This window comes from Medicago sativa, chromosome 4 (assembly GCF_051527215.1).
Source record: "Medicago sativa cultivar Bolivia chromosome 4, Bolivia_mono, whole genome shotgun sequence".
Lineage (NCBI taxonomy): Eukaryota > Viridiplantae > Streptophyta > Magnoliopsida > Fabales > Fabaceae > Medicago > Medicago sativa.
Window position 1 is genome coordinate 52,406,911 of NC_140752.1, and position 24,383 is coordinate 52,431,293.

General features: G+C 34.0%; 2 protein-coding genes across 5 annotated transcripts; one reads left to right on the forward strand and one right to left on the reverse strand.

Moving 5' to 3' along the window:
- Positions 1–2,263: 2,263 nt before the first annotated feature.
- On the reverse strand, positions 2,264–13,410 carry LOC146929754 (aconitate hydratase, cytoplasmic). The gene is made up of 20 exons (XM_085701507.1): positions 13,007–13,410; positions 12,747–12,851; positions 11,815–11,975; positions 11,619–11,711; positions 10,950–11,135; positions 10,454–10,615; positions 10,113–10,257; positions 9,859–10,001; positions 9,719–9,775; positions 9,538–9,617; positions 9,351–9,426; positions 8,310–8,495; positions 8,098–8,165; positions 7,858–7,976; positions 5,721–5,842; positions 4,281–4,379; positions 3,699–4,178; positions 3,134–3,232; positions 2,768–3,010; positions 2,264–2,634 (listed from the first exon to the last, which is right to left on the reverse strand). Exons 1-20 carry the CDS (start codon positions 13,248–13,250, stop codon positions 2,566–2,568), a joined length of 2,937 nt encoding a protein of 978 aa, XP_085557633.1. The 5' UTR covers positions 13,251–13,410; the 3' UTR covers positions 2,264–2,565.
- A 2,762-nt stretch (positions 13,411–16,172) lies between these two features.
- Positions 16,173–24,012, forward strand: LOC146929755 (NEDD8-activating enzyme E1 regulatory subunit AXR1-like). Of its 4 annotated transcripts, none has more exons than XM_085701508.1 (14): positions 16,173–16,284; positions 17,166–17,338; positions 17,422–17,585; positions 18,001–18,111; positions 18,350–18,429; positions 18,568–18,718; positions 18,796–18,889; positions 19,350–19,438; positions 20,051–20,124; positions 20,227–20,389; positions 21,510–21,643; positions 21,775–21,858; positions 22,309–22,489; positions 23,667–24,012. In XM_085701508.1, the coding sequence occupies exons 1-14, from the start codon at positions 16,247–16,249 to the stop codon at positions 23,748–23,750; spliced, it is 1,620 nt and encodes a 539-aa protein (XP_085557634.1). In that variant the 5' UTR covers positions 16,173–16,246; the 3' UTR covers positions 23,751–24,012. The 4 variants fall into 4 exon arrangements, with proteins under 4 accessions (XP_085557634.1, XP_085557636.1, XP_085557635.1 ...); XM_085701510.1 differs by having other exon boundaries at positions 21,510–21,595; XM_085701509.1 differs by having other exon boundaries at positions 18,808–18,889.
- The last annotated feature ends 371 nt before the right edge of the window (positions 24,013–24,383 follow it).

Sequence of the window (24,383 nt, forward strand, 5' to 3'; positions counted from 1 at the left end):
TGAAGAATTGTTGATATCTAGTTTGTGAATGTGGTGTGAAATCCAAACTGTTTCCGCTCTTTTTATTGCGCTAACATTTGAAAATTATTAACGGTGTTTTTCTTATGAAATTTTGATTAAAATTAAAAAAAAATATATAAATGTTTGTTGCTTTCAAGTTATAAAAAATCAAACTAGCCATGATTATATATATCAATGACACCGACAATAATACAATATAACAAAAAAATATAATCTAAATTCTTTTTTTAATGACACCAACAACAATTTTATTATAGAAAAAGTTGTTTAAGGGTATAATTGGAATGATGAAAAAGTAAGTATAAATATACTCATCTAGTTTGTTACACTTTTTAAATGATAAAGGAATATATATATATATATATATATATATATATATATATATTCATATCGTGTTTGTTACATTTGTTTTAATATTTAAATTTGTTCTTATCTATTTGTTACATGTGATTATTTGAATTGAAAATTGAGGGTATTATTGGAAAGAAAAATTCAACTCAAAAGTGTCGAAAGGGTGGTTTTCTTTATGTATATAGTATAGATATATTTACCCCCTCCGTCAAATTTTTCTGTTAGTCAACATGATGTTTTCCAAATACCCCCCTAAAGTTTTGCACTTATGTGCAAAATGCCCCCCGAACTTAAAAATTTATATTTTTTTTTCTTATCCTTAACTCAAAAGATATTAAAGACAAACAATTAACAATTAACTTTAATACTTTACATTGCTCTTTCATTCTTAAAGGGGTATGTTATTTTATTTTGTTTCTGTTATGCCATTTGATTGTTCAATTCTCCATAATTTATGACTTATTAAAACAGAGACACGCCAATTCACAACAAAGTAAGCTAGAAACACGCATTCCTCATGAATAATTAATTCTAGCAGTTTCTTAAGATAAGTTTGAATAAAATTATTCTATCTTAAAAATTGAACTAAACATGCATTTTGCTAAAGTAATATGAAGTTATTAATTTTGCATTATTTTTAGAGGATATATTATTATTGTAACCTTAAATATTAAAGATAATCGTTAATTGTTTGTCTTTAATATCTTTTAAGTCAAGGATAAGAAAAAAACAAAAAAATTTAAGTTTAGGGGGCATTTTGCACATAAGTGCAAAACTTCAGGGGGCTATTTGCAAAACGTCATGTTAGAAAAATTTGACGGAGGGGGTAAATTGATTAACGTTGTACAATTTCAGGGGGGGTAATTGTCGTTTTGTTAATTTCAGGGGGGTAATTGACGAAACTTACAATTTCAGAGGGGTAATTGCCTATTTACTCAACAAAAATCTATATCAACATTAACAGGCTTCGAAAATTTTGACCATTTGATAACAGAAATCACTTTCCAATAATTAATTATTGGGAAATGTTAACCAATGCCCCCGAGGCACTGGTTAAGGAATTATAAATGGAAATATTTTCTCGAAAATTGTGTATTTTACTTTTTGAAACTTGAAAAAGTGTTGTCTTTAATGTCGACTTTGTTTTTTCTTTCCACTTATAGCTGCTTAACTAGTGCCGCGGGGGTACTGGTTAACATGACCCTTAATTATTTTATTTTATAGTTATATGAAAATATTATGTGTCATCTCTGCTCTCAATGTTGAGTCTCGAACCGAGTTTCTCGAGGCTGATGAGCGATACTCTAAACCAAGTGACCTCTCGGGAGACATAAAAAAAAAAGATGATCATATATCATAAAACACTCCTAAATAAAGTTGAATTACACAATGAAAATTTAGAAATTTTATCAAAAATATTGTAATTAATACATTAATCATAGCATGTTTTTTTATGTTTGAATACTTCAAATATCTATACATATAATTTTAATCAATATTTCTCAGAAACTTCAAAAATGTGTTATAATTGAAGTCGTTTTCTTAAAATTTCCACAATATTTCATGATTAATCCAATCCAGTGCAAATACGAGAGAGAATACATTATCATTTTTAAAATAAATTCTACACAAAAATTATCGTATATATGAATGTATTTTTCTTTTTTTACCCATTCCATATTTTGTTGATAATTAAACTCAATCTTCGCTTCACTTATACTCCCTCCGGTCACATTTATAAGCAAATATTCATTTTCAAGTTCATTGAATAACTTATGTATCTGAAACTATAATATAGTTCAAATACATCAGTTATTTAATGAATCAGAAAAGGGAATAGTTGCTTATCAATATGACAAGAGGGAGTACGCTCACAAAGTCATTGAAGCAGTTTCTTGATGTTGATGTTCACCAGTTTCTTGATACTTTAACAAATGCCGCCAGCAATCGCCGGGGTTTACGTCGGCTTATCCAATTTGCCAACAATTTCAATGGCCACATATATTGCACAAAAACTGAAATCTACAAAGTAGATTCATACGCCTAAAAAATAAATGCTAGATAAGAGTCAAAAATTGCCTCCCTTAAAGGGATCTTATCCTATATCTATTGGAAAATTTATTCTGTGACATTTTACAACTTGAAAAGCGTACGGTGGCAATGACCTTGTAGTTTTTTCTATCAACGTCAGCTTCACTGCTTAATGAGGTTACGTATGACATATGGAAGAATTCCTCCATGGTTGAAGTATGCAAGTTCCACCTGAATATCAGGCACAAAACAGGTTATAGCAAAGCATGTTTAAGGTTAGATTGGATCATAACCTGCAAACGCTACAGTAACTCTAGTAAAAGTGAGCGGCAAAAGACACAAATTGGTAATAAGCTTAAATTACCTCGGTGTCAAAGCGTGCTATGCAGGTGAAAGATTTTCCACTATCAGTTGTGACTTTGACATCTTGGCCAGGCTTGATCTCACTGATTTTACTTGGAAGGTCTATTGTAAAACGTTCATGACCAGTCAATCCCAATGTGTCTGCATCCTCCCCAGGTTTGTAGCAAAGAGGGATAATACCCATTCCCACCAAGTTACTGCGATGAATTCTCTCGAAACTTTTAGCTATCACAGCTTTGACCCCCTATTGAAATGTAAATGTATCATCATCCACCAGAAAATTGACATTTAGATTTTAAGAAAATCAAATAGAAAACTCAACTCAATCACAACTCAAAATATATAAACTACTTATAAAGGAACTCACCAATAACATTGGACCCTTGGCAGCCCAATCCCTAGAACTTCCACTGCCATACTCAGCTCCAGCCAGCACAATGGTGTCTTGCCCAGAAGTCTTGTATCTCTGACAAAAGAGAACAAATCCAGGGGATTAGAAACTTAAGACATCTAAATTTAAATAATGATTACATACAACATTCTTTGCTGCAATGGCATCTACTAATTATTTTTTGGGGGAGAGTAAAAAGGAGTTAATTTTTATAAAAGGGAGTATCACGGTAAATTAACAACACATAATGTCCTTGTCACTTGTCAGACTATCGAGCTTCGCAGCACTTAAAGTATCTATTGTCAAATCTGAATAAGCAAAACTCGATGTTGATTCGTGTACAGAAGAAGCAAACGAATTCATTGAAGGAAGCGTTTACAAATTATCATTTAATCAAAAACACACTGCTGTTAGCTTGAAAATCATTATAGAAAAGACATCAGCACCATAAAATATGATATAGAATAAACTATGATTTGCCACTCTAAAAGTTCAAAACAGTGAACAAATAACATGACATACTTAGTAGGGCTTAACTTACCATTGCTGCATCGAACACACAAAGCTTCTCACCAGTTGGAATGTGAACTGTCTTAGGGCCAACTTCCCCGTTTAAGAGCTTGTTAACAAGGCGAATGTTGGCAAAAGTTCCCCTCGCCATCACCTCATCATTTCCCCGACGACTTCCATAAGAATTGAAGTCCTTGCGTTCAACCCCACGCTCTAGTAGGTATTTAGCAGCAGGACTGTCCTTGTTAATACTTCCAGCTGGAGAAATATGATCGGTGGTTATACTGTCACCAAAGTTTAGCAGGCAATAGGCATCTTTCACACCATGAGATCCAGGAGGATCCATGGTCATGTTCTTGAAGTATGGAGGTTCATGAATATATGTTGAGTTGGTGTCCCAAGAGTAGAGAGTATCAGCTGGAACTTGCAGTTTGTTCCACATAGGGTTACCCTTTGTGATAGACTCATATGTACTTCGGAACATGTCAGGTAACACGCTAGATTGAACAGTCTACAAGCAAAGCCACCCAAAGTTATTTTTGCCATATGGCATATGCATTGGCAAGTATTTAGACCAAAATTACATGTAATGGCCAATTTTGGTCTCACTCACCTCTGCAATTTCTTCAGTAGATGGCCAGATATCCCTGAGGTAGACATTCTTGCCATCCTTCCCCGTTCCAATTGGCTCCTTCTCAAAGTCAATGTCAACCTGGAAATTTTACCAAAAGGGACTTGATGAAATTACAAAATTGTAGATCTTGATATCTTTCAAAATTAAATTTCATAAACCTTGTCACCAAACAAATATAATATGCACCCTACCAACTAAAGAAGGTTCTAAATAAATCTAAACCTTGTCATCAAACAAATATAATATGCACCCTACCAACTAAAGAAGGTTCTAAATAAATCTTATACTCGATAGTCGGTAGAACATTCACAATAATTTTAGTCTATGAGAAGACATTCTCTGTCAGGAAAAAAATATTCAAAACTAAATTCATTATACAAAAAAAAGACCAAAATATTAGTGTTTATTGTTTCATATGCAAATGTGCGCAATTATGTTGCCCGAATCCAAAACCAGGCTCCCAAACGTCACTAGTATATACAAAGATTACTAGAATCGGATTAAGGAATTATTTGATATGTAAAAATTGAGAAGGGAAATGATCCATTTGGGTCCCCACTTTGAGTCCAAATAAACTAAAGTATGTACAGAGCTGGGTATTCAATTTAACCTAGTTTGCATAAATGATGCACCAGAATTAAACAAGTTTGATTGGGTTGGCCCACAAGTTGATTGGATTGAGTACGAAAATATTATACATGAAAAAAAAAAATTAACAAGTACACTAGAGTTATTATGATCAATCAAATAGCAAAATCTTAAAAGTAAAAACTCTACAGAACAACCAAACATAAAAAAAATGTCAAAGTCCTTTTTACTTGTCACATTTGTAGAAAAAGTTTATTTCTATTTACTTCTCATTTTCAAAATATTGTTTTATTAATAATACCATTATGTATTTATTGCAAAAAGAGAAATAAGTGGAATGAGATAATAAATAGTTAAGGGTAGCATAGGAAAATGACATATAATTCATCAAAAGTAATTGCTTTTTTTGGTAAATGTAGATAACCTTAAAACGACAACTAAAAAATAATGGAGGGAATAATCAAGTCAGTTTCATTCGCTGCTTAGGTGGACAAACCAGTATAGGTCTGCGTGTAAATGGATCACTTTATACAGCACAAACCCGTGTGAGTCGAATCTCATAACCCACAGCGAGCAGCACATATACCCAGCTCTCACTCATGGCTTTAAGGCTGCTGATTCATGCAAGTTGAAAACAAATGAAGATTACGTAACTAGACCAATAACAATGTCTTTTATTAGCCTACAATAATTTTATGATTTTCTGTTTACTTCCAACAAATGAGTGATACAACTATTGCCTTTTACAGACCCGGATGAAAGAGAGATAATATTGCGAAAGAAGCAAAAAAATGGAGAAACTCATCAGAAATATGAATTAGACACGCATACCGTGCCAGCAAGAGCATAAGCAACAACCAGAGGAGGTGAGGCAAGATAGTTAGCTCTTGTCAAGGGATGAACCCGGCCCTCAAAATTACGGTTCCCAGACAACACAGCAGCTGCTACAATGTCTGGATCCGAAAACAAACAAAAAATCAACAAGGTAAACACATAAAGTAGAATATGTCTAATAGGATATTGTAATGAGTCTTAGAGTTAGAAGGGGCATTATGGGAAATAGGAATATGGACCCTTATAAATATGAGAAAAGCCAAGGAAATAAGCATGGAATATGTGTGATGTCAACATTCTTCTCCTAACCTCTTCTCTCATTTTACTATCCTTATTTTCTTGCAATTTTATTTCCTACAATTGTACTCTGTCATTGTGTGTTCACAGTGAAACATTATCTATCAATTTTAGTACCATTACATTGGTGCTTTCATTGTCACCATGGCAAAGCATGATGAATGGGTTTCAGCAGGAGCAAATCGATGGATGCAAATGGAAGCTGAGCATAATGCTCGATGGGCACAACTTGCTTATTTGGACGGACCAGGTTATACTATCATGGATCGAATAGAAGCCAAAATGGATTTGCAACGCCAATACTTCTCCAGAAGGGCTTCCCATGGTGTTGAGAACTCAATTCCACAACCTCCGACACAACCATGTACATCTCACCCCATATCTTCCACCGCTGAATCGAACCAACAAAACGATTTGCGTATGGCTGACTGTGCACGAGAAATCCAAGAGTCATGTGAAAGAATTCTCAAGCTGTTGCAAGAGGCATGAAGCTCAAGTTGTTGACTGAAAGAGTTACTAATGTCATGGCTAGTAGAAGGGAAATAAGAGGCATGGTTCTTCCCTTCCAAACTATATTCCCAACTCTTGATGTGTTCATAAAATACTGTTTTTTCTCTGGTATAATTGGTCAACCTCTTGTGCAAATTGATCAATTGAAAGATTTTTATATCATTGAAGGTGCAGAAAGTGTGGAAAGGTTGGTCCTAATATTAATTATGCTTGGATATAATGCAATTCTTAACTACAAAGTAGAGCCATACTCTCATTTGACACTGAAAAGGTATGCTTCAGAAGGCATTCACATTAACCATCTTGAGCTTGATTACATTGTGGCAAATCCTCCACCGCCACCGGAACCACCTGACGAAGTTGTCATCCGGACATCACTACTTGTGCAGCATCTGCATGAACAAAGCTGTTTATCTTTGCTTCTCTTACTCACAGTGACAAGCAACCTCACCGCGGCACCACCACCTCCGGAGCCTCCCGACCTCTCTAATATGGCTACGCACTTTTCAATGGAATTGCTATCATATGGATGTGTTTCTAAATGTTATGTTGTTGTGGTTATGCAATTTATGTATGACGTTCTTGATCTCCTAAGATGGATTTGTGACTCTGGAATTGAAAATTATGTTTGGTATATGGTCATTATTGTGCAAAAAATGGTGCATTATGGCACTATGACAACTCAATGTTACAGGTTGTCCCATGCACATTGGATTGACCATAAAGAAAAGCAAAATGTGTTGGTTTCAAGGAGCATTGTAAAAGGAAACCAATGGGAGCCCGGTGAACAACAATTGGAGCCTCATATGACAGTTCAATACCCTCCGTTCAAACAATGGGATCCGGGTGGATGTTCTCTTATTCGTGGGCAAGGTTTATGTGACTTTAGAGGTTACTTGAAAGTCACTACTACAACTATCTACAACTACTATTCAACATTATTATTTTGGCTTCAACCTTGAGGACAAGGTTGATTTTAAAGGGGATGGTAATGTAATGAGTCTTAGAGTTAGAAGGGGCATTATGGGAAATAGGAATATGGACCCTTATAAATATGAGAAAAGCCAAGGAAATAAGCATGGAATATGTGTGATGTCAACATTCTTCTCCTAACCTCTTCTCTCATTTTACTATCCTTATTTTCTTGCAATTTTATTTCCTACAATTGTACTCTGTCATTGTGTTCACAGTGAAACATTATCTATCAATTTTAGTACCATTATATATATATATATATATATATATATGTTAAAAAAATAAGAAATCTGAGTGTTGCATAGAAATCAGCTTCAGTTCAAATAAATAGCATTTTGTTCTGAAATATTACCATTTTCTGAGATGGCAGAAGCAACAGATTCATTCAGATCCCCTGAATTGCCAATACATGTTGTACAGCCAAATCCAACAATATGAAAACCTTGTTCATTTAGATACTTTTGCAGTCCACTGGCATAAAGTAGAAACAAATACAAATTTAGATTGAATTTTCCTTAAATGTGCAGACTGGAAAGGATCATACAGTGATATAAATTACAGTTGTGGAATTCTTGTAAGAAGTACACAATACCTCTGGAGTAGATATTTAGTAACAACTCCAGAGCCTGGAGCAAGACTTGTTTTAACCCAAGGCTTGACCTGGCAAAATAGTGAAAAAAAAAACAACAATGATAAGAATTTTAAAAAGAAAAGGATCACATATAAGAGAAACAATGTGTCCCTTTTATTAGTGGAAGCAAAAACAAACACCAAAAAGGAGAGACACAGCATTGTTATACTAACCTGCAAACCAAGCTCATGAGCCTTTTTCGCTACAAGACCAGCCCCAAGCATAACACTTGGGTTTGATGTATTCGTACAGCTTGTGATTGCAGCAATCACTACACTGCCATGCTTGAGCTCTGCTGGTTGCCCATTAAAATCAAATTTCACAACTTTTTCCTGTGCCTCTTTTGGTATAGCAAATCCCTGTATTTAAATATAACATACATTACTATATTAGCATCGTATACTCATCTGCGGACTACGGCTGTGGTAAGGCAATAGTCCATGAAACAAGGATGACTCCACTTCTGCATACCCAAAATGAAAAAGAAAGCATAATAAAATTAAACAGAGCCTTTGACATCTTTGCTGCCATTAAGGTACCAAGACAGAGTCTTGAAAAAATATTAATGAGTAATGTCTAGAATAAAGGAAAGCCTTGAATTTCTCAAAGAACAGAAGATGTCGTGTCACACAAAAGTAATCAAAAGTAGCTTGACACTCATTGAAGATGAAAGTCACCAACAATTTGATAAATATAAGTTACAAGTGAATGACAGAAATAACGTTGATAACTATATCAGTAATATAGCAATGTCACTTCAGGCGTTGAGTAAGTTGATGAAACAAGCAGACAGAAGTAACATAATTATAAAAATGAACCTCATATGTTCTTAAGAATTTTGTGAATGACACTGAATCTGCAAGTCAAAGGTCTATACTTCAAGTAATTAAAATGAACAATTAAAAAATATATTGATGTCTGATGGTATGAAGCTGCAAAAACAAACTGATTCAAGCCGATGTGTCAGATGCAATAATTCCAACTATGAAAATCAGTAAACAGCCCAGTGAACAATTATTTGTTGGATTGCTACCTCAGACAAATACTGGAACTGAGACTATAACAAAAACAACCAAATGGGCAGTAAATACTTAGCAATTTTGTTTAAAACTGACAATCAACAGCTAATTCAAGTTACAGAGTACAAAATCATTTTTTCTTCATACAACACCAAAACATGAGAAAAGTTTTTTGAATGTCACAGTATTACTAACCTTAAACCCAACTTTGTTATCAAGACACGAATGCCAGTCAGCCTTCATTTCTTTCAAAGGCACACGGTCGTGGGGTCTGGAAATAATAGCATTCAGTATGCATTATTAGATTGATAACAAGATGGAAATCGATATAAGAAAACAACATTAACAGACAGAGCGGCATGTAAGAGAATAGGAACCTTACCTCTTTGGTCCTGAGATACATGGTTCTACGTCGGACAGGTTTAGTTCAAGATATGATGAATAAGCCCTATCTTGTTGCGGCTGATATGAAAAATAAATTAGCATTCTATAAACTTAACACATATACATATGTAATTTTTTAAAAGAGGGTGTCTAGGGAAACTGCAATATACCAACATTACCTCATTATAGTCAACAAACAGATTGTTTGCCCTGAGATAAGACTCTATCATCGCCACCTGTATTCAGACAGAATAAAGGTCAAATAGTTCTATTCTATAGGTATCCCATAGAAATTAATAAATGAGTTGATAGTACTTACAGTCTCATCACTTCTCCCAGTTAGCTTGAGATATTGTAATGTAACGTGATCCACAGGGAAGAAGCCCATGGTGGCACCATATTCAGGAGACATATTAGCAATAGTAGCTCTGTCAGCTAAAGATAATTTACTCATACCATCACCTATTGAATGAAACCATGAAAACTGTTAGTAAGGACAATCATCCGGTGTTGAAAAATGAAGAAAACAAATATTTAGCAGTAGGCCTTTGAGAGTCGAGGGTGTTTAATTACCATAAAATTCAACAAATTTCCCTACAACACCGTGCTTTCTAAGAATCTGTGTCACAGTTAGAACTAAGTCAGTTGCCGTAACACCATTCTGCAGATTTCCAGATAGCTTGAACCCAACAACTCCAGGCAAAACCATGCTCATAGGCTGCAAGCATAGCACACGGCATTAGAATCATCACACTGTATTTTAACTGCAGCACATGCTCATTCAAAGATAAAGAAAATAAATACTTAAAGAGTTAAATATGATTGACAATCATTAATCATCGGTGTTTTGGATAGAATCAACATTCTTTACATAACATGTATATATCAAAATAAGAACTAGGAAGGCAGTGTACCTGACCGAGCATTGCTGCCTCAGCTTCGATACCTCCAACACCCCAGCCAGCAACACCAAGCCCATCTATCATAGTTGTATGTGAATCAGTCCCAACCACACTGTCAGGATAGAGTAAGCCCTCATTGTTAAAAACTACCCGTCCAAGATATTCAAGATTGACCTGGAACACGAGGTATCACATCATAAGTCCCTAATATTTATGTTGGAATTATAAAATAAATACCTTATTAATATGTACAGTTATTGATGTAGCTAGAAGTTCAATAGTTAATTATCTGCCTAGTAAATCACATTCATGTACTTAGGAACTAGAAAGCTGATTAATATTCTTGTAACTCCCCTATTGTATTTACTCTCTAGAGTGTATATAAACCAGATCAGCTGAGTGGAATTTCACTCAAGCATTCCATAACTATTAGTCCTTTAACAATTTACAATAACAAAAGACATTTAAATACCGTACACTTATTTTGCATGTTTGTTTCCAAACTTACCTGATGTACTATACCAGAACCAGGAGGAACAACGAGCATGTTACGGAATGCAGTTGATCCCCATTTAAGAAAAGCAAATCTCTCCTTGTTTCTCTGGAATTCAAGTTCCATATTAGCCTGCACTGCATTTTCTGACCTTGCCACGTCAACTTGAACTGAATGGTCAACGACGAGATCAACAGGAACCTGCCAACAATCACTGTTCAAAAACCACTTCTAACAAACATAAAATACAAGGAAAATACATCTAAGATTACATTTTTCCAAATCCAAGAACCTTAAAACTCTGCAGAATAGAGTTGCTTATCAAACTAACTTTTTGTAATCATTCCAACTTTGACAGACCAATTTTAATTCAACAAGTCAAAAAAATTGCCAATATCCACCAAAAGCTAAACACATTAGCAAACAGTTTTCAGATAAAATACTATTTGCAGCTACCGAGTTAAATGGCAAAAATGGTTTACATCTCGATATGTCAAGTACAGGACAATAGCTAACCTCTCACTAAGTAATACATGAAATTCAAAAACATTTGTGTACTGCACATAACAAATGATGATGCCATAATACAAAAGTAAATCTGAAAATTTTGAAATCTCTTCGGTCAGTCATCAATGATTCATTCTTACAGAAAAGAAGGGCATGCAAGTGATAAGAAAGACATACCAGAGGATTGATTTTATTTGAATCACTTCCAAGCTTATTCATAGCATCTCGCATGCAAGCCAAGTCCACGACAGCTGGGACTCCAGTAAAATCCTGAGGAGATGAAAAAAGTTCAAAATTCAAATGAAGGTAACATATTACACTTAATTAATATAAATACTTCATTGTATCTAGATTTCAGGAGTTGACAATTTACCTGCAAGAGAACACGGGCCGGCTTGAAAGGAATCTCAACTTGCTTTGTAGAAGTGTTTTCCCAGTCAATAATCTTCTCAACATCTTCTTTAGTGACTTGGAAATTATCGCAGTTGCGAATGGCGGATTCAAGGAGAATTCTAATCGAGTATGGCAACTTGTCTGTTATGCATACATAAAGTTGATATCAGCGGTCATTTAATACATCAACGAAAGTAATCTTCAGTAATGGACAATATTAACATGAAATTACAAATTTCACATATTTTAACCAATACTCCTATTCCTTAACATTTAATAAAAAAAAAAAAAAAGGGAATCCCGGTTTTTGACACAATTTCAGGACTTTAACCCATGACCTTTCAGTCAAATTGCAACAACTTTACCGTTGCGCCAAGGCTCCCCCTTATTCCTTTACATTTAATAAATCAATACAAAATAACATGGTTTAAGCCATGAAATATAACATGCCAAGGTCAGTGGCGGAGCTTAATGAGGACTGGCGTGGGTCACAGCCCACCCAAGGAAAAAATTAATATATATAGTATACAAGATAACATATTTTAACAAATATCATTTCGCCACGGTGGCAAGCCATGTTTTAAACGATAATCGGGTATCGAGTTCGACTCTTAAAGTGATTTCTTTTTTAACTCCTTTACACTTTCTTGTGCAAGATTTAAATTAAAGTCTCAAAATGTAAAATCAAGGATTCCAACCGCGTTTTTCTTCCTACAAAATAAAAATGCTAACCACCTGACAATTTCAATTCCATTAAGCATTGTATGTAAGTAGTTTGTAATATTCATATTGAAATCAATGTGTGTTCGAAGTCTAACACGCGATTACATTCAATTTAAATTTCTCAAATTATTATCAGTGTCAATGCGTCAGTGGATTCACCGATGCTAAGGCAAGTACGGAAATTATTACCAATTCTTGGATCATTCAGAGAAGGAAGACTGTAAAATTTTCCAAATTCGCCACCACCTGGCTTAGGAAGACTTGTCAAGTTTCCCTTGAAAGGATTCTCACTCGCTGCAATGCAATAATAACAAATCATCACAATTCACAACACAAAATTCAAATCTAAATATCACAAACATAAAAAATCAGAACTACAAAAATAAACAAATTTCATTTCAAATAAAAAAACAATGACGATCATTGAAGTTAGTTACGTAGTAACGTACCCATGGTGGCAATTTTGCGGTGGAAGCGTTCGACGACGGGAGCAACGGCGGTGATCTGAGGACGGAGAGAGAGATGAGAGGAAGAATGGAAGCGGCGGTTGAAGCGAGGAAGGGAAGAAGAGAAGAAGGATCTAGAAGTGCGGGAAGATATAGGAGAAGAAAAGAAGGTTCTAGAAATGGGAGAAGAAAAGAGTTTGTTAGGTTTGGTTGTTCTGAGAAGAGAAGAAGGTGTATTTATATACATGGTGGTTGATTATGCATTCGTGAGAAAGATAAGGGGATAGTTATGATCGTTTTGTGGAATTTTGTGCAAGTAGAGAGTATGAAAATGAAGGAGGAGAGGGGAATGTATGGGGGGTGTGATATATCCTATGATGACAAGTGTGGAAATTGAATTTGAACTTGGGGCGTGTGCCTTATTCATGCCTTTTTATTTTGAAAGGTATTCATTCCTTTTTTTTGAAAAATGTTCTTTTTTTTATTCACCAGATATTTTCTTCGCAATGTGATAGATTAGTATTCTTTCGAATCTAGTTTTAAAGGTGAATTCTTACGCTACTTGACCCAACAAAAATTAACAATGTCAGATCTTGAATGAGAGTTTTGTCAATCGTAGAGTTTATATCGGATTCAAGAGATTAATCTTTGTAGTTGTGCATAGAGGATATCTAATTCATAGAAAAATACATTATCTGAGGTCAAGCTAAGGTGTGTTCTTGAGATTAATCTTTGTAATTGCATTGTTTAGAGAAGCATCAACAAGCTTGTCTCCAAGTTTCTTTAGCCCTCCAATGGGTTCCTCTCCTTTCTACCCTCGGTCTATCTCTATAATGTTTCAGAATTTACAATGGATTACTCTATTGAAATGAACTACATCTCTATTTAGAAGTTTTGAAATTTAAGTTCGCTAGATGCAGTCAAGTTCGCCTAGCGAGTCGAGGTTTCTTCAAAGGAGAGAAAAATCTGATGTCTTCAGATATTTTTCTTGAATCGCCTTAGTTTGCTTTGCATACCAAATCTCACCTAGGAAATCGTCTTTGGCTTTTCCTTCTTGAACTATTTGTTATGGCTCGTTTTCACCATGTCAAGCTTGCCTAGCGAATCGTGCTTTTCTCCAAATGCCTTTGTGATGCTCTGGCGCGTGTGCTTCCCTTCATTTACTCCGTATTGGTGTAGACATGTTCAAAATCTATAGAAATGTATGGAAAATAAACGTAATAGCTTTCTGGCACAGTTTACAAATACAAAAGTCCTCAAAAAGATAAATGTTGTGGAAAACAACAGTAATTTGGCACTTATTAACTCTCCCCGACTTAGAACTTTGTTTATCCTCAAACAAAAGTCCTCAAAAAGATATTTAATTGAATGCGAGAAATGATTCGCAAGGATTCCCAGTGAATCAATTAGTCTTAAAAGAATAGTGTATAATCTGTGAAACCCCGATACTTCAAAATGGATGACGTATCGTATCCCTTGCGCATCCTGCACCGATACCTGTCTGATACTTCTCGATACGTATCAGGAGAGTATCCGAAGATTAAATTTTATTTTTTTAAAAAAATAATTATCTGATACTTCCCTATACGTATCACGAAAGTATCTGATAATTATACTGCATCGATACCTGCCCCAATACTTCCCAATTAATGTTAACTAAAATAACTTAACTCTTGAGTATAATGCTTCTTTTTTGGATCGATATAGTATAACACTAACAATGTTCCTTTTGGATACAGTATAACACTTATGGTGCTCTTTTTGGGATATATCGTGTATGTAATTGACTAATCATCACTCTCTTAATCGTCAATATTATTTATATTTATGTTGATGTGCTACGAGCCTATGACTGGTTTCTTTTGTTTGTTAATATATTTGCATATTAAAAAAATGGTTATAATTATATTGTACATTTAATTATATAATTTTTTTATTAACGTATCTCAGCCGTATCGTATCTTGATTTTTGAAATTTTCCCGTATCGGCGTAACGTGCAGTATCGTATCTCGTATCCGGGCTTCAGAGTGTATAATGCATGATTCAAAAGTGAATTATGTGCGTCAGTCTCAAAGAAATTTGGGTTGCCTTCTAACAAGAGCTTGTTTAACGTTGTTAGCTCGACACCTTTACTTTATCAAGATGGCATAAAGGAGGACTTCCATTTGCGTCCTCTGAAGGTTTTGATCTTTAATGTGGGAGTGTTGTCGTTCACGTCCATTTTCATCCGAGCTTTTTTTTTTTTTTTTTTGGTTACAATTTCATCCGAGCTTTTTGAATAACTGTACTTTATTAATGTTTTTTTAATAATTGCACTTATCATTTAGTGAGAAAAATTGCATACTTAAATAGACTAAATACTTTTATCCCAATTTAAACTCGTAACCTAATATTTGTGAGCATATTTGTGATGGTATTTAACACTTCACTCGTAACCTAAAAAAAATACAAATGTTTAAAAAACAATTAATTTCATAAAAAAATAGTAGATTTATTAAGTTTCTGATATTCAAATAACTTAGAACAACAATTGAAAATAAACAAAGTATAACTTACTAAGATATGTCTAAAAAGAAACTGATTTGATTTTGACTGGAAATAACTTAGCAAGATTTTTTATTTTATTTTTGCAAACAAGTTACAAATATAAAAAATCAAAATAAGTATTTTAAAAAGAAAGAAATAATAATGGAAATATCTAATAGATTATTTTAAAAAAATCGATATTCAATTTAAAATCAACTAAAATGATATTTGATGATCAATCTCACCGTCTACTAATAGGATCCACAAAAATTAAAATTGAGTTCAAATCTAAAACTTTGAGATGAATATACTCTAAGATTTTTAAATCTACATATACATAAATCTATGTGGATTCAAACTTGCTTAACTTATTTATAAGTTTATTCTAAATAACTTATGCAAGTAAATAAATTTTTATTTATTATTCATAAACTTTTACAAAAAAGCAATTTACAAAAATACAATTTTCATCAATAAAAATATATAATTAACATAAAAACTTATTTATTTGTATAACGTATTTTTCATAAGCTTAAAAACAAGGGAATCTAAATCAAACATCTAATAGATTTTTGCAAATTTTAGCCCCAAAATCTTCCTAGACTCAAGTTTATATAAAGTGAGAGTAGTGAAGAAAAACCCAAAACCCCGCACACCAAAAACACACAGACACATAACGTGCGTGATTCTGAAGCGAAGCGAGAGCAAGTTCAGCAATGGCGGAACCGAAAGTTAAATACGATCGCCAACTCAGGTACTAATATTCATTCAATATTCGATTATCATTTCATTCAACTCCATAATTTTGCTGTTGCGGCGTAAGTTTCATTCAATGTTAGGGTTTTCATCAAGTTGATTTCATTCAAGAGTTCTTCAACTGGAACTGCTCTTATTTGAAAAATAGAATGGTGTTATTGGTCATAGTTGTTTTTTTAGTGAAATTTCCTAATTCATAGAAACTTAAGGGAAAGGGGCCAAAAATTCGGAGTTCGGCTGGGAGGTAAGTAAAGTCTAGCCAAAAATTGTGATTCCACCCGGGAGTTGAACTCAGGTTCTCCTAAACAATTTGTCTTTGGTGGAGCTAATTAACCACTTGAGCCCAATTGATTGGTTAGCTGTAAGTAGGGTCTTAGATAAAAAGGTTTGCGACTGCGATGGGGGGCGCGGCAAATGTTGTCAAGTTTGGATTGCTGAAAATTGTGATTTGTTAAAATTCCGTTATAATAAAGTGTTATAGATTCTTTATAGGCACTTGTTGACTATACATTGTACTAAATTGCGTTGCGGAGTAATAGTGGTTTGTTCAAATTCCGCTATGTTGTAGCCACTATTTGAAAACATTGGCCACGGGTCACGGCGTTAGGGTCTTTTATGTTCCTGAAAGTGCAACGTGACCACTGTTGAGGCTGAATTGGCTGCATTTGACCGCAGTTGAGATAGCTATTGGTCATGCTCTGCTTCGATTGCTTTGAAACTGAGTGTGTGCGTGTATGCGTGCGTGTTTGATTACATCTATTCTGATATATAAGACTAAATTGTTATCTGTTTATCGGTTTCTTACTGTTTTATTTGGGTAATTTTTATGACGTCTCTGATCTGATTTGTATGGCAAAATGTTTACTCTTGAAAATGCAGAATATGGGGTGACCAAGGACAGGCAGCCCTTGAGAAATCAAATATTTGCTTACTCAACTGTGGTCCTACTGGTTCCGAGACACTTAAGAATCTTGTTCTTGGTGGGATTGGAAGCATCACTGTTGTTGATGGATCTAAAGTTGAAGTTGGTGACCTTGGAAACAATTTTTTGGGTACATTATCTTCTCGTGTTCTGGTTTTGTTTCGTTTGGTTTGGCCTCTGTTTTGGTCTTCAATTTGTCTCTGTTTTTTGTAGTTGATGAAGCAAGCCTTGGTGAGTCAAAGGCAAAAACTGTGTGCTCATTTCTCCAGGAGCTGAATGATGCAGTTAAAGCAAAATATATAGAAGAGTATCCGGATAAATTGATTGAGACAAACCCATCATTCTTTTCTCAGTTTACTTTGGTTGTTGCAACACAGGTGTGCTACTATAATTCTTGCAACTTCTATTAGACGATTGTTTTTCATTTCGCTTAGAGAGAGACTTGTTGTAGAAGTAGCTATGCGCCTCCATTCAAAACTATACGTTTTTTTTTTTTTTTTAATCTATCTTCTCAAATGAAAGAAACCAATCAAGTGGTTGTATATCTTAGTTAAATTTTTGAAGTTTCATTTCGCTTAGAGAGAGACTTGTTGTAGAAGTAGCTATGCGCCTCCATTCAAAACTATACTTTTTTTTTTTATCTATCTTCTCAAATGAAAGAAACCAATCAATTGGTTGTATATCTTAGTTCAATTTTTGAAGTTAAAGTGTTAAACCTTATAAAGAGCACATTGCTTTATGTGTTCTTTTGAACAGCTATCTCATTTAACTTACTCTTTGATAAACTTTCAGCTTGTGGAAAGTTCAATGGTAAAGCTTGACAAGATCTGCAGGGAGGCAAATGTTATATTGATCTTTGCCCGCTCCTATGGCCTTGCCGGGTTTGTTCGAATCAGTTTGAAGGTACTTTGGTATATTACTGACGGTACATTAATATGATATTTGACCCATAAAAAAGAGAAAATAAAATAAACGAATGTGGTTATTTGTAAAATCATATTGAAAAGAGAAGGGAAATAAAGGTTGTAATTGCAATAGTATGGATTAGAAAGCTGAAAATATATTACTTGAAAGAACTTACAAGTTATTAAATATTGGATCATATGCTTTGGGTGATTAGTCCTTTTTTTGGGTCTGATAGGAACATACTGTGATTGAGTCAAAGCCTGAGCATTTTCTGGATGATCTTCGGTTAAACAATCCTTGGCCTGAACTGAAGAGGTATTAGACTAGTTTTGTATTTTATACGATCCTGTTCTGTTTCATTGATTTTACTTGTTAACCAATATAATTGTTTAAAAGCAAAGACCACAGACATGGTCCTTCCACTCTATGTTCTCATTGCATGCATACCCACAGGTTTGCAGAGGGGTTTGATTTGAATGTGCAAGACCCTGTTGCTCATAAGCATATACCCTATGTTGTCATTCTTGTCAAGATGGCTGATGAGTGGGCCAAAAGCCATGGTGGTAGGCTTCCATCGACTAGAGAAGAAAAAAAGGAGTTCAAGGTTTGTTGTTGTAAGCCTTTTCATCTGCTTCTGTTCTATTCAAGTTATGCAATTAGCTTTGGATGTGAACAATGTAGGACCTTCTTAAGGCTGGAATGGTTGCACCAGATGAAGATAATTATAAAGAAGCTATGGAATCCTCATTCAAAGTATTTGCCCCCCGAGGAATTAGTAAGTGTGTAATTGTAACAAATGCATCCACCAATTTTCATTTTAGAAGTCACTTTATCCTTTTACTTTATTAAATAATAACAAGGAGCATAAGAATGAATTGACTTTTGTGAACTTGTAGTTTTAAACTTTATTGGACCTTTGGAGATGGTTGGTAGGAGACAAATAAAATTAAAGAAAACTGTTGAATCTTTTAAATGTCAAGTATATAAAGGTTCTGAGAGTCTATTGTTGAGCTTTGCAACTAAATTACTTCAACGTTTTCATTGACAATTTTGTTAGTTTGTGTCTGATAATTGTCAAGGTTAAGGGTGAGATCGTTATGATTATTTACTTTACTGTGTATTAAAAATTGTTTGTTTTTTAATCTAGAACTTTTAGGCATTGTGTAAACTTTTACGGCCCTACCCCTATCAAAATTGAGGCTTTCTCTAATCTCTGATGTTGTTTACTTTCTTAGGTTCAGAGTTGCAACTGATACTAAATGATAGTTCTGTGGAAGTAGACTCTAGTTCGTCAGATTTTTGGGTGTTAGTGGCAGCTCTAAAGGTTGGTGCTTTTTGTGTTGTATGTTCGAACTTGATTCAAATACATTTTCATGCACTTTTGTGCTGAGAAAATTTCTCATTGTTGATTATATTCATAATTAGGATTATACTCTATTTATTATCATTGATGTAGTTTCCTATTTTTCCTTATTTTGAAAGATTCTCTCTTGTTATTCTGAACTATTTAACTTGGTATTAGAGCCTATCCAAGATCCATTTGGCCATCCCCAATCAGGCTACTCAGGTCACACTTAAGATGTTCAGTCCTAGGCGTAGGGGTGTTGAGAGTCTCAATTGGATGAGATATGGACTTAAAATGTGTTAGTAAGCTATAGCCACCCATCACCTTACATGCTAGTTTTGTAAGGATGAGTTAGACTTGATTCAAAAACCTAAGACTTATGTCATTTGATATATAATGTTTCCTTAATTGAAAAAACGTCGTCTTATTTGAAATACTAGAGGAGTGAATAGCAATAGAAAGTAGTTAAGAGTTTGTCGTTATTTGGTACTTTTGAACTACATTGTTCAGTTTTGGGCTGGAAAATTATATTAATATCAATGTTCTTGGTTGTTTACTTTAGTTATTTGTTGGTACATTTCACATCTACAGGATTTTGTTGCAAATGAAGGTGGTGGGGAGGCACCTCTTGAAGGGTCTATACCAGATATGACTTCTTCCACTGAGTTAGTAATTGAATCTATACATACTTGTTATAATAAGTTGTTCTACTTTGTAAAATAAATATTATCAATTTATTTATTCTAGGTTTATCTACCATCCTGCAGGCAATATGTGAATTTGCAGAATATCTATCAGGCTAAGGCTGAGGCTGACTTTCTTGCAATTGAACGAATGGCGAGAAACACTTTGAAGAAAATTGGTAGAGATCCAAATAGCATTCCAAGGGCAACAATTAAAAGCTTCTGTAAAAATGCAAGAAAACTCAAAGTAAGCATGTGAATGTTGAGTCAAATTCAATTTATATGCAAATAATCAATAATCAGCTCCTGTTTTGAGTAATGTTTTGCTTTTTTTTTTTTGTTATTTTTTGAACAAATCTTAATGTTTCATAAGGTCCTTGATTGTGTAAATACTACATTCAACCTGTATAAGCTTTCTATAAAGTGCAATTCAGATTAAGACAATGCTTCTGACAAATTCTCCAAAGGACTGCTTATTTAATTCCATCTATATGCTTGCAGTAATCTTATTTTGTTTGTTTAAAATTAAGATCTATGTTGAGCTGGTTAAAAAAATAATTGAAATCGTAAGGTTCTATGTAAAACACCAAGCTTTGCATTACAAAAATGGATATTGAACCTAACTGACAATGTTGAAAGTTAAAACACATGCTGTGGTATAATAATGCAATTAAATGCATGGCACTACAGTCTGTAGGGTGTGTGGAGCACAGTGAACGTTGTTCTTGAAACAAATGATTTTCTTAATATCAAATTTTCTTTTGAAAACAAGTTTTCTGAAATGCAAATTATATAGTGATGGAGGGAAGTTAGATGTAGAATTGTGGGGGAGGGGATCTGTTTATATTCAAAAAGATTACACAACTTCTGAATTTTGGAGACAAGAAAAACGGATTGGAAACTGCTGAGCTCTCTTTCATAGAAGTGAACTTCTGTTATTATGGTTGTTATCCTTATTGTTGTTGGATTTGGTGGAATTTTATTATTATCGTCATGGTTAATGGGCTTTATATATGTTTATAGATGTAGATTTATTTATATATAATGATCATTCAAAAGTATTACACCACTTTTGAATGTTGGTGATAAAAAAATTGATTGAAAACTACCGAGCTCTCTTTCATAGTAGTCAACTTAAGTTATTATCATTGTTGTTATCTTTCTTCTTGCTGTTGTTATTGTTTTTTTTGGTAGAATTTGATTATGGTTAATGGGTTTTATATCATGTACATCAAGTATATTTCAAGTAGACGATTGGAAGTGCCTATCCCCCACACTCCTAAACTACCCCTTGTCTAAAATTAGCTATTACAGTATTAGAGATTTTTGCCAAGTCTACTGGGCTGATACTAACCTTTATTTTGTAGGTTTGCAGATATCGTCCGATTGAAGACGAGTTTAACTCTCCAAACCTAGCTGAGTTACAAAAGTACCTAACTGATGAGGATCACAGGTTATGCCCGTTTATAGTTAACTCTCCAAACCTACCTGAGTTACAAAAGTACCTTACTCTCCATGCCTATTCTTTTGGTTTTTTCTAGTTATTTTATTTATTTTTTTGTTTTGAGATATAATCTACATCCATGGATTTATCTTTCTGAAATGCTGGTTTCCTATTTATATACATGACAGCATTGCTGTGGGAATTTATATTTTGCTTCGTGCTGTTGATCGGTTTGCTGCTAATTACAACCGTTTTCCTGGACAGTTTGACAGGTAAGGCCTCACTGTTGATGGTAGAATTTTTCCCTTGTTTATATTGGGACTTGGAGTAGTGCTAGCAATAGATTATTTATAACACACTCCTCCTATTGGTTGAAATTTGTGTTGATGGTTGAAATTTGTTTCATTATGTAAATAGTGACAACTAGGAATTAGTGATATAGTTAAACAAATCAAGGATTTGGCTTGATTGTATGTAATTACTAGTTGATTCATTTTGTGATTATAAATACGAATTAAATGTGGTCTCATAAGACACGACGTTTCAGCATATCAGTATTCAAAATTTAAATGGGACCCATTAAATTATGTGGGTTCTACATAAATTCGGTGGGACCCATATAAATTTCCACCATTAGGAGCGTGTTAAACAATGTGAGATAATGCGTTGCTAGCATTTTTCAGTGACTTCTTATTGAGGGTCATTTTTTATATATTTTGCAGTGCAATGGATGAGGATATAGCACGATTAAAGAGCACATCAATCAGCCTACTTAATGAATTGGGATGCAACAGTGCCACTTTGGCTGATGACCTTATCAATGAGATGTGTCGATTTGGTGCTTCAGAACTTCATGCTGTTGCTGCTTTGGTCGGAGGAATTGCATCACAAGAAGTGATCAAGGTTTGCAATTCTAGCCCATCTGGAATAGTTTTTTTGCTAGTTCTTATTCTCTTGGGTTTGCATACTTAAGATGAAAATTTTATTGGCTCCTTTGGTTTGGTTAAGTCACTTCTGAGCTTTTACAAGCTCAGGGCATGAATGAAATGTTAACATAAAAAAAAAAAAAATTAACAGCAAATAACACAAAAAGAAGTCATTAAGCGGTGAAATTTGTTGTTCTTTCTCGGCTTTAGCAATCATCCCTGTGTCTTGCTTGGCCTGGAGAGTGCTGCAGAGATTTCTAATAATTTCTATTTTGTTGCTTTATGAGTGAAACATAAACCATATCATATGAGAGCATTGGCCTTTTGTTGAGCATACAATTACAGACCTAGATCAAAACCTAAACATACTAGATTAAACCTTATTCTGACACCCCGCTCAAGGCCTAATTCCCTGGACCTTGACCCATTATTATAACATTACCAACTCGCATTTATATGTAAACCCAATTTGTGTTTCATAAGAGCGTTAAAACTGAGCTCAACAGTATCATTTGAGTAATGACATTGCAATATTCAGAAGAAGTAATTATTTTTATAGAAACTCCGCATAAAAATTGTGTGGTGTGTATACAGCCATAATTAATATTAGATTATCAGCAACAGAAATTCTTTTTGTGGAATTCAGGAGTATAAGTTTGTTAAATAATTCAAGGAGCAGCAATTTATTATTTATATAGATTAATGCGAGGGAGGGAGTCGTGCCATGAAACTATACTCGAACAAGTTTAATGCTCTCTAAATGGTATGGTGTATGTGAAGGTGAATATTCTATGGAATCATTTTAAAGAGAAAATGGAGTGTGGAAGAAGGTAGATATTAGATAATTAAGAAGGCTTTAAGCGGGATGCTATATTACACTGTAATTTATAGTTGAGGAAAGAGTATACAATAATAGCATGATTGTCGAACGTTTTCCTTAATAATTAAATTTCCATGAACATGCACTGAACAATAGATGATGGAGAATAACCCTAATGTAGTAACGTGGCCTAAGAAGGCTTTTGTATGATCATCGAGTTGTGCAATTTCAGCAAGCATTTAGCAGTAATACATTGCAGAATTGTCTCAAATGAATATGTATAATGGGTTTTCATCTTTGAGTTGGGGAATCACATTGTTTTTTATACTTGCAGCTCATAACCAGGCAATTTGTACCAATAACGGGGACCTACATATTCAACGGCATTGACCACAAGTCACAGCTATTGTTATTGTAACAGGTTTTAGTATGGTAGAATTTTTAACTGAATTGTTTGACTACGTAACATATTGGGTACAGATTTTATCCTTACATTGTAATTTGTAATGGTGCTGATGTAGAGTTTCTATTGGAAAATATTAGAGTGGACTAATGCCTATGCATCCATGCATTTTATAATGCACACTTCTGTGGCATTTTTGCTCGTTGACGTGTACGGAAATTTTGTAATTACCGTATGGATCTCGGACAAATACAAATAGAGAAAAGAGATGTTGAGTGCGTCCACCTTATTAAATGATATTGTTCATATTACTCCTTTCGTGTTCAATTATAAGACCCCTTTAAAAAATTGTTTGTCCCTCTTCTACAAATTGATACTCCCTCCGTCCCAAATTACAAGTTGTTTTAGGAAGAAAAAAAATTCTCTCAAATTATAAGTTGTTTTACAATATCAATGAAATATTAAGTGATATTTTTTCCTATTGTATCATCAACTGTTTATTACTCTCTTTCAATTTTTTAATCTATCTTTCTAATATCATTACTGAATGATAATTTTATAAAATGATTTATAATTTTTCGTTCTCATGCAATTTATATGAAAATGTCAAAATGTGTATAATTTGAGACGGAGGCAATATTTCTTAAT

Bases quoted from the DNA above. Each gene is read 5' to 3' on its own strand.
- LOC146929754 (XM_085701507.1), bottom strand. From the start codon at position 13,250: ATGTATATAAATACACCTTCTTCTCTTCTCAGAACAACCAAACCTAAC. The intron at 4,380-5,720 runs GTATGCGTGTCT...TAAAATTTCCAG, and splicing joins CTTATGCTCTTGCTGGCACG to GTTGACATTGACTTTGAGAA. The intron at 3,011-3,133 runs GTGAGTTCCTTT...ACATTTCAATAG, and splicing joins CCAAGGGTCCAATGTTATTG to GGGGTCAAAGCTGTGATAGC.
- LOC146929755 (XM_085701508.1), top strand. From the start codon at position 16,247: ATGGCGGAACCGAAAGTTAAATACGATCGCCAACTCAG. The intron at 19,439-20,050 runs GTTGGTGCTTTT...TCACATCTACAG, and splicing joins TGTTAGTGGCAGCTCTAAAG to GATTTTGTTGCAAATGAAGG. The intron at 21,644-21,774 runs GTACCTTACTCT...TATACATGACAG, and splicing joins AACCTACCTGAGTTACAAAA to CATTGCTGTGGGAATTTATA.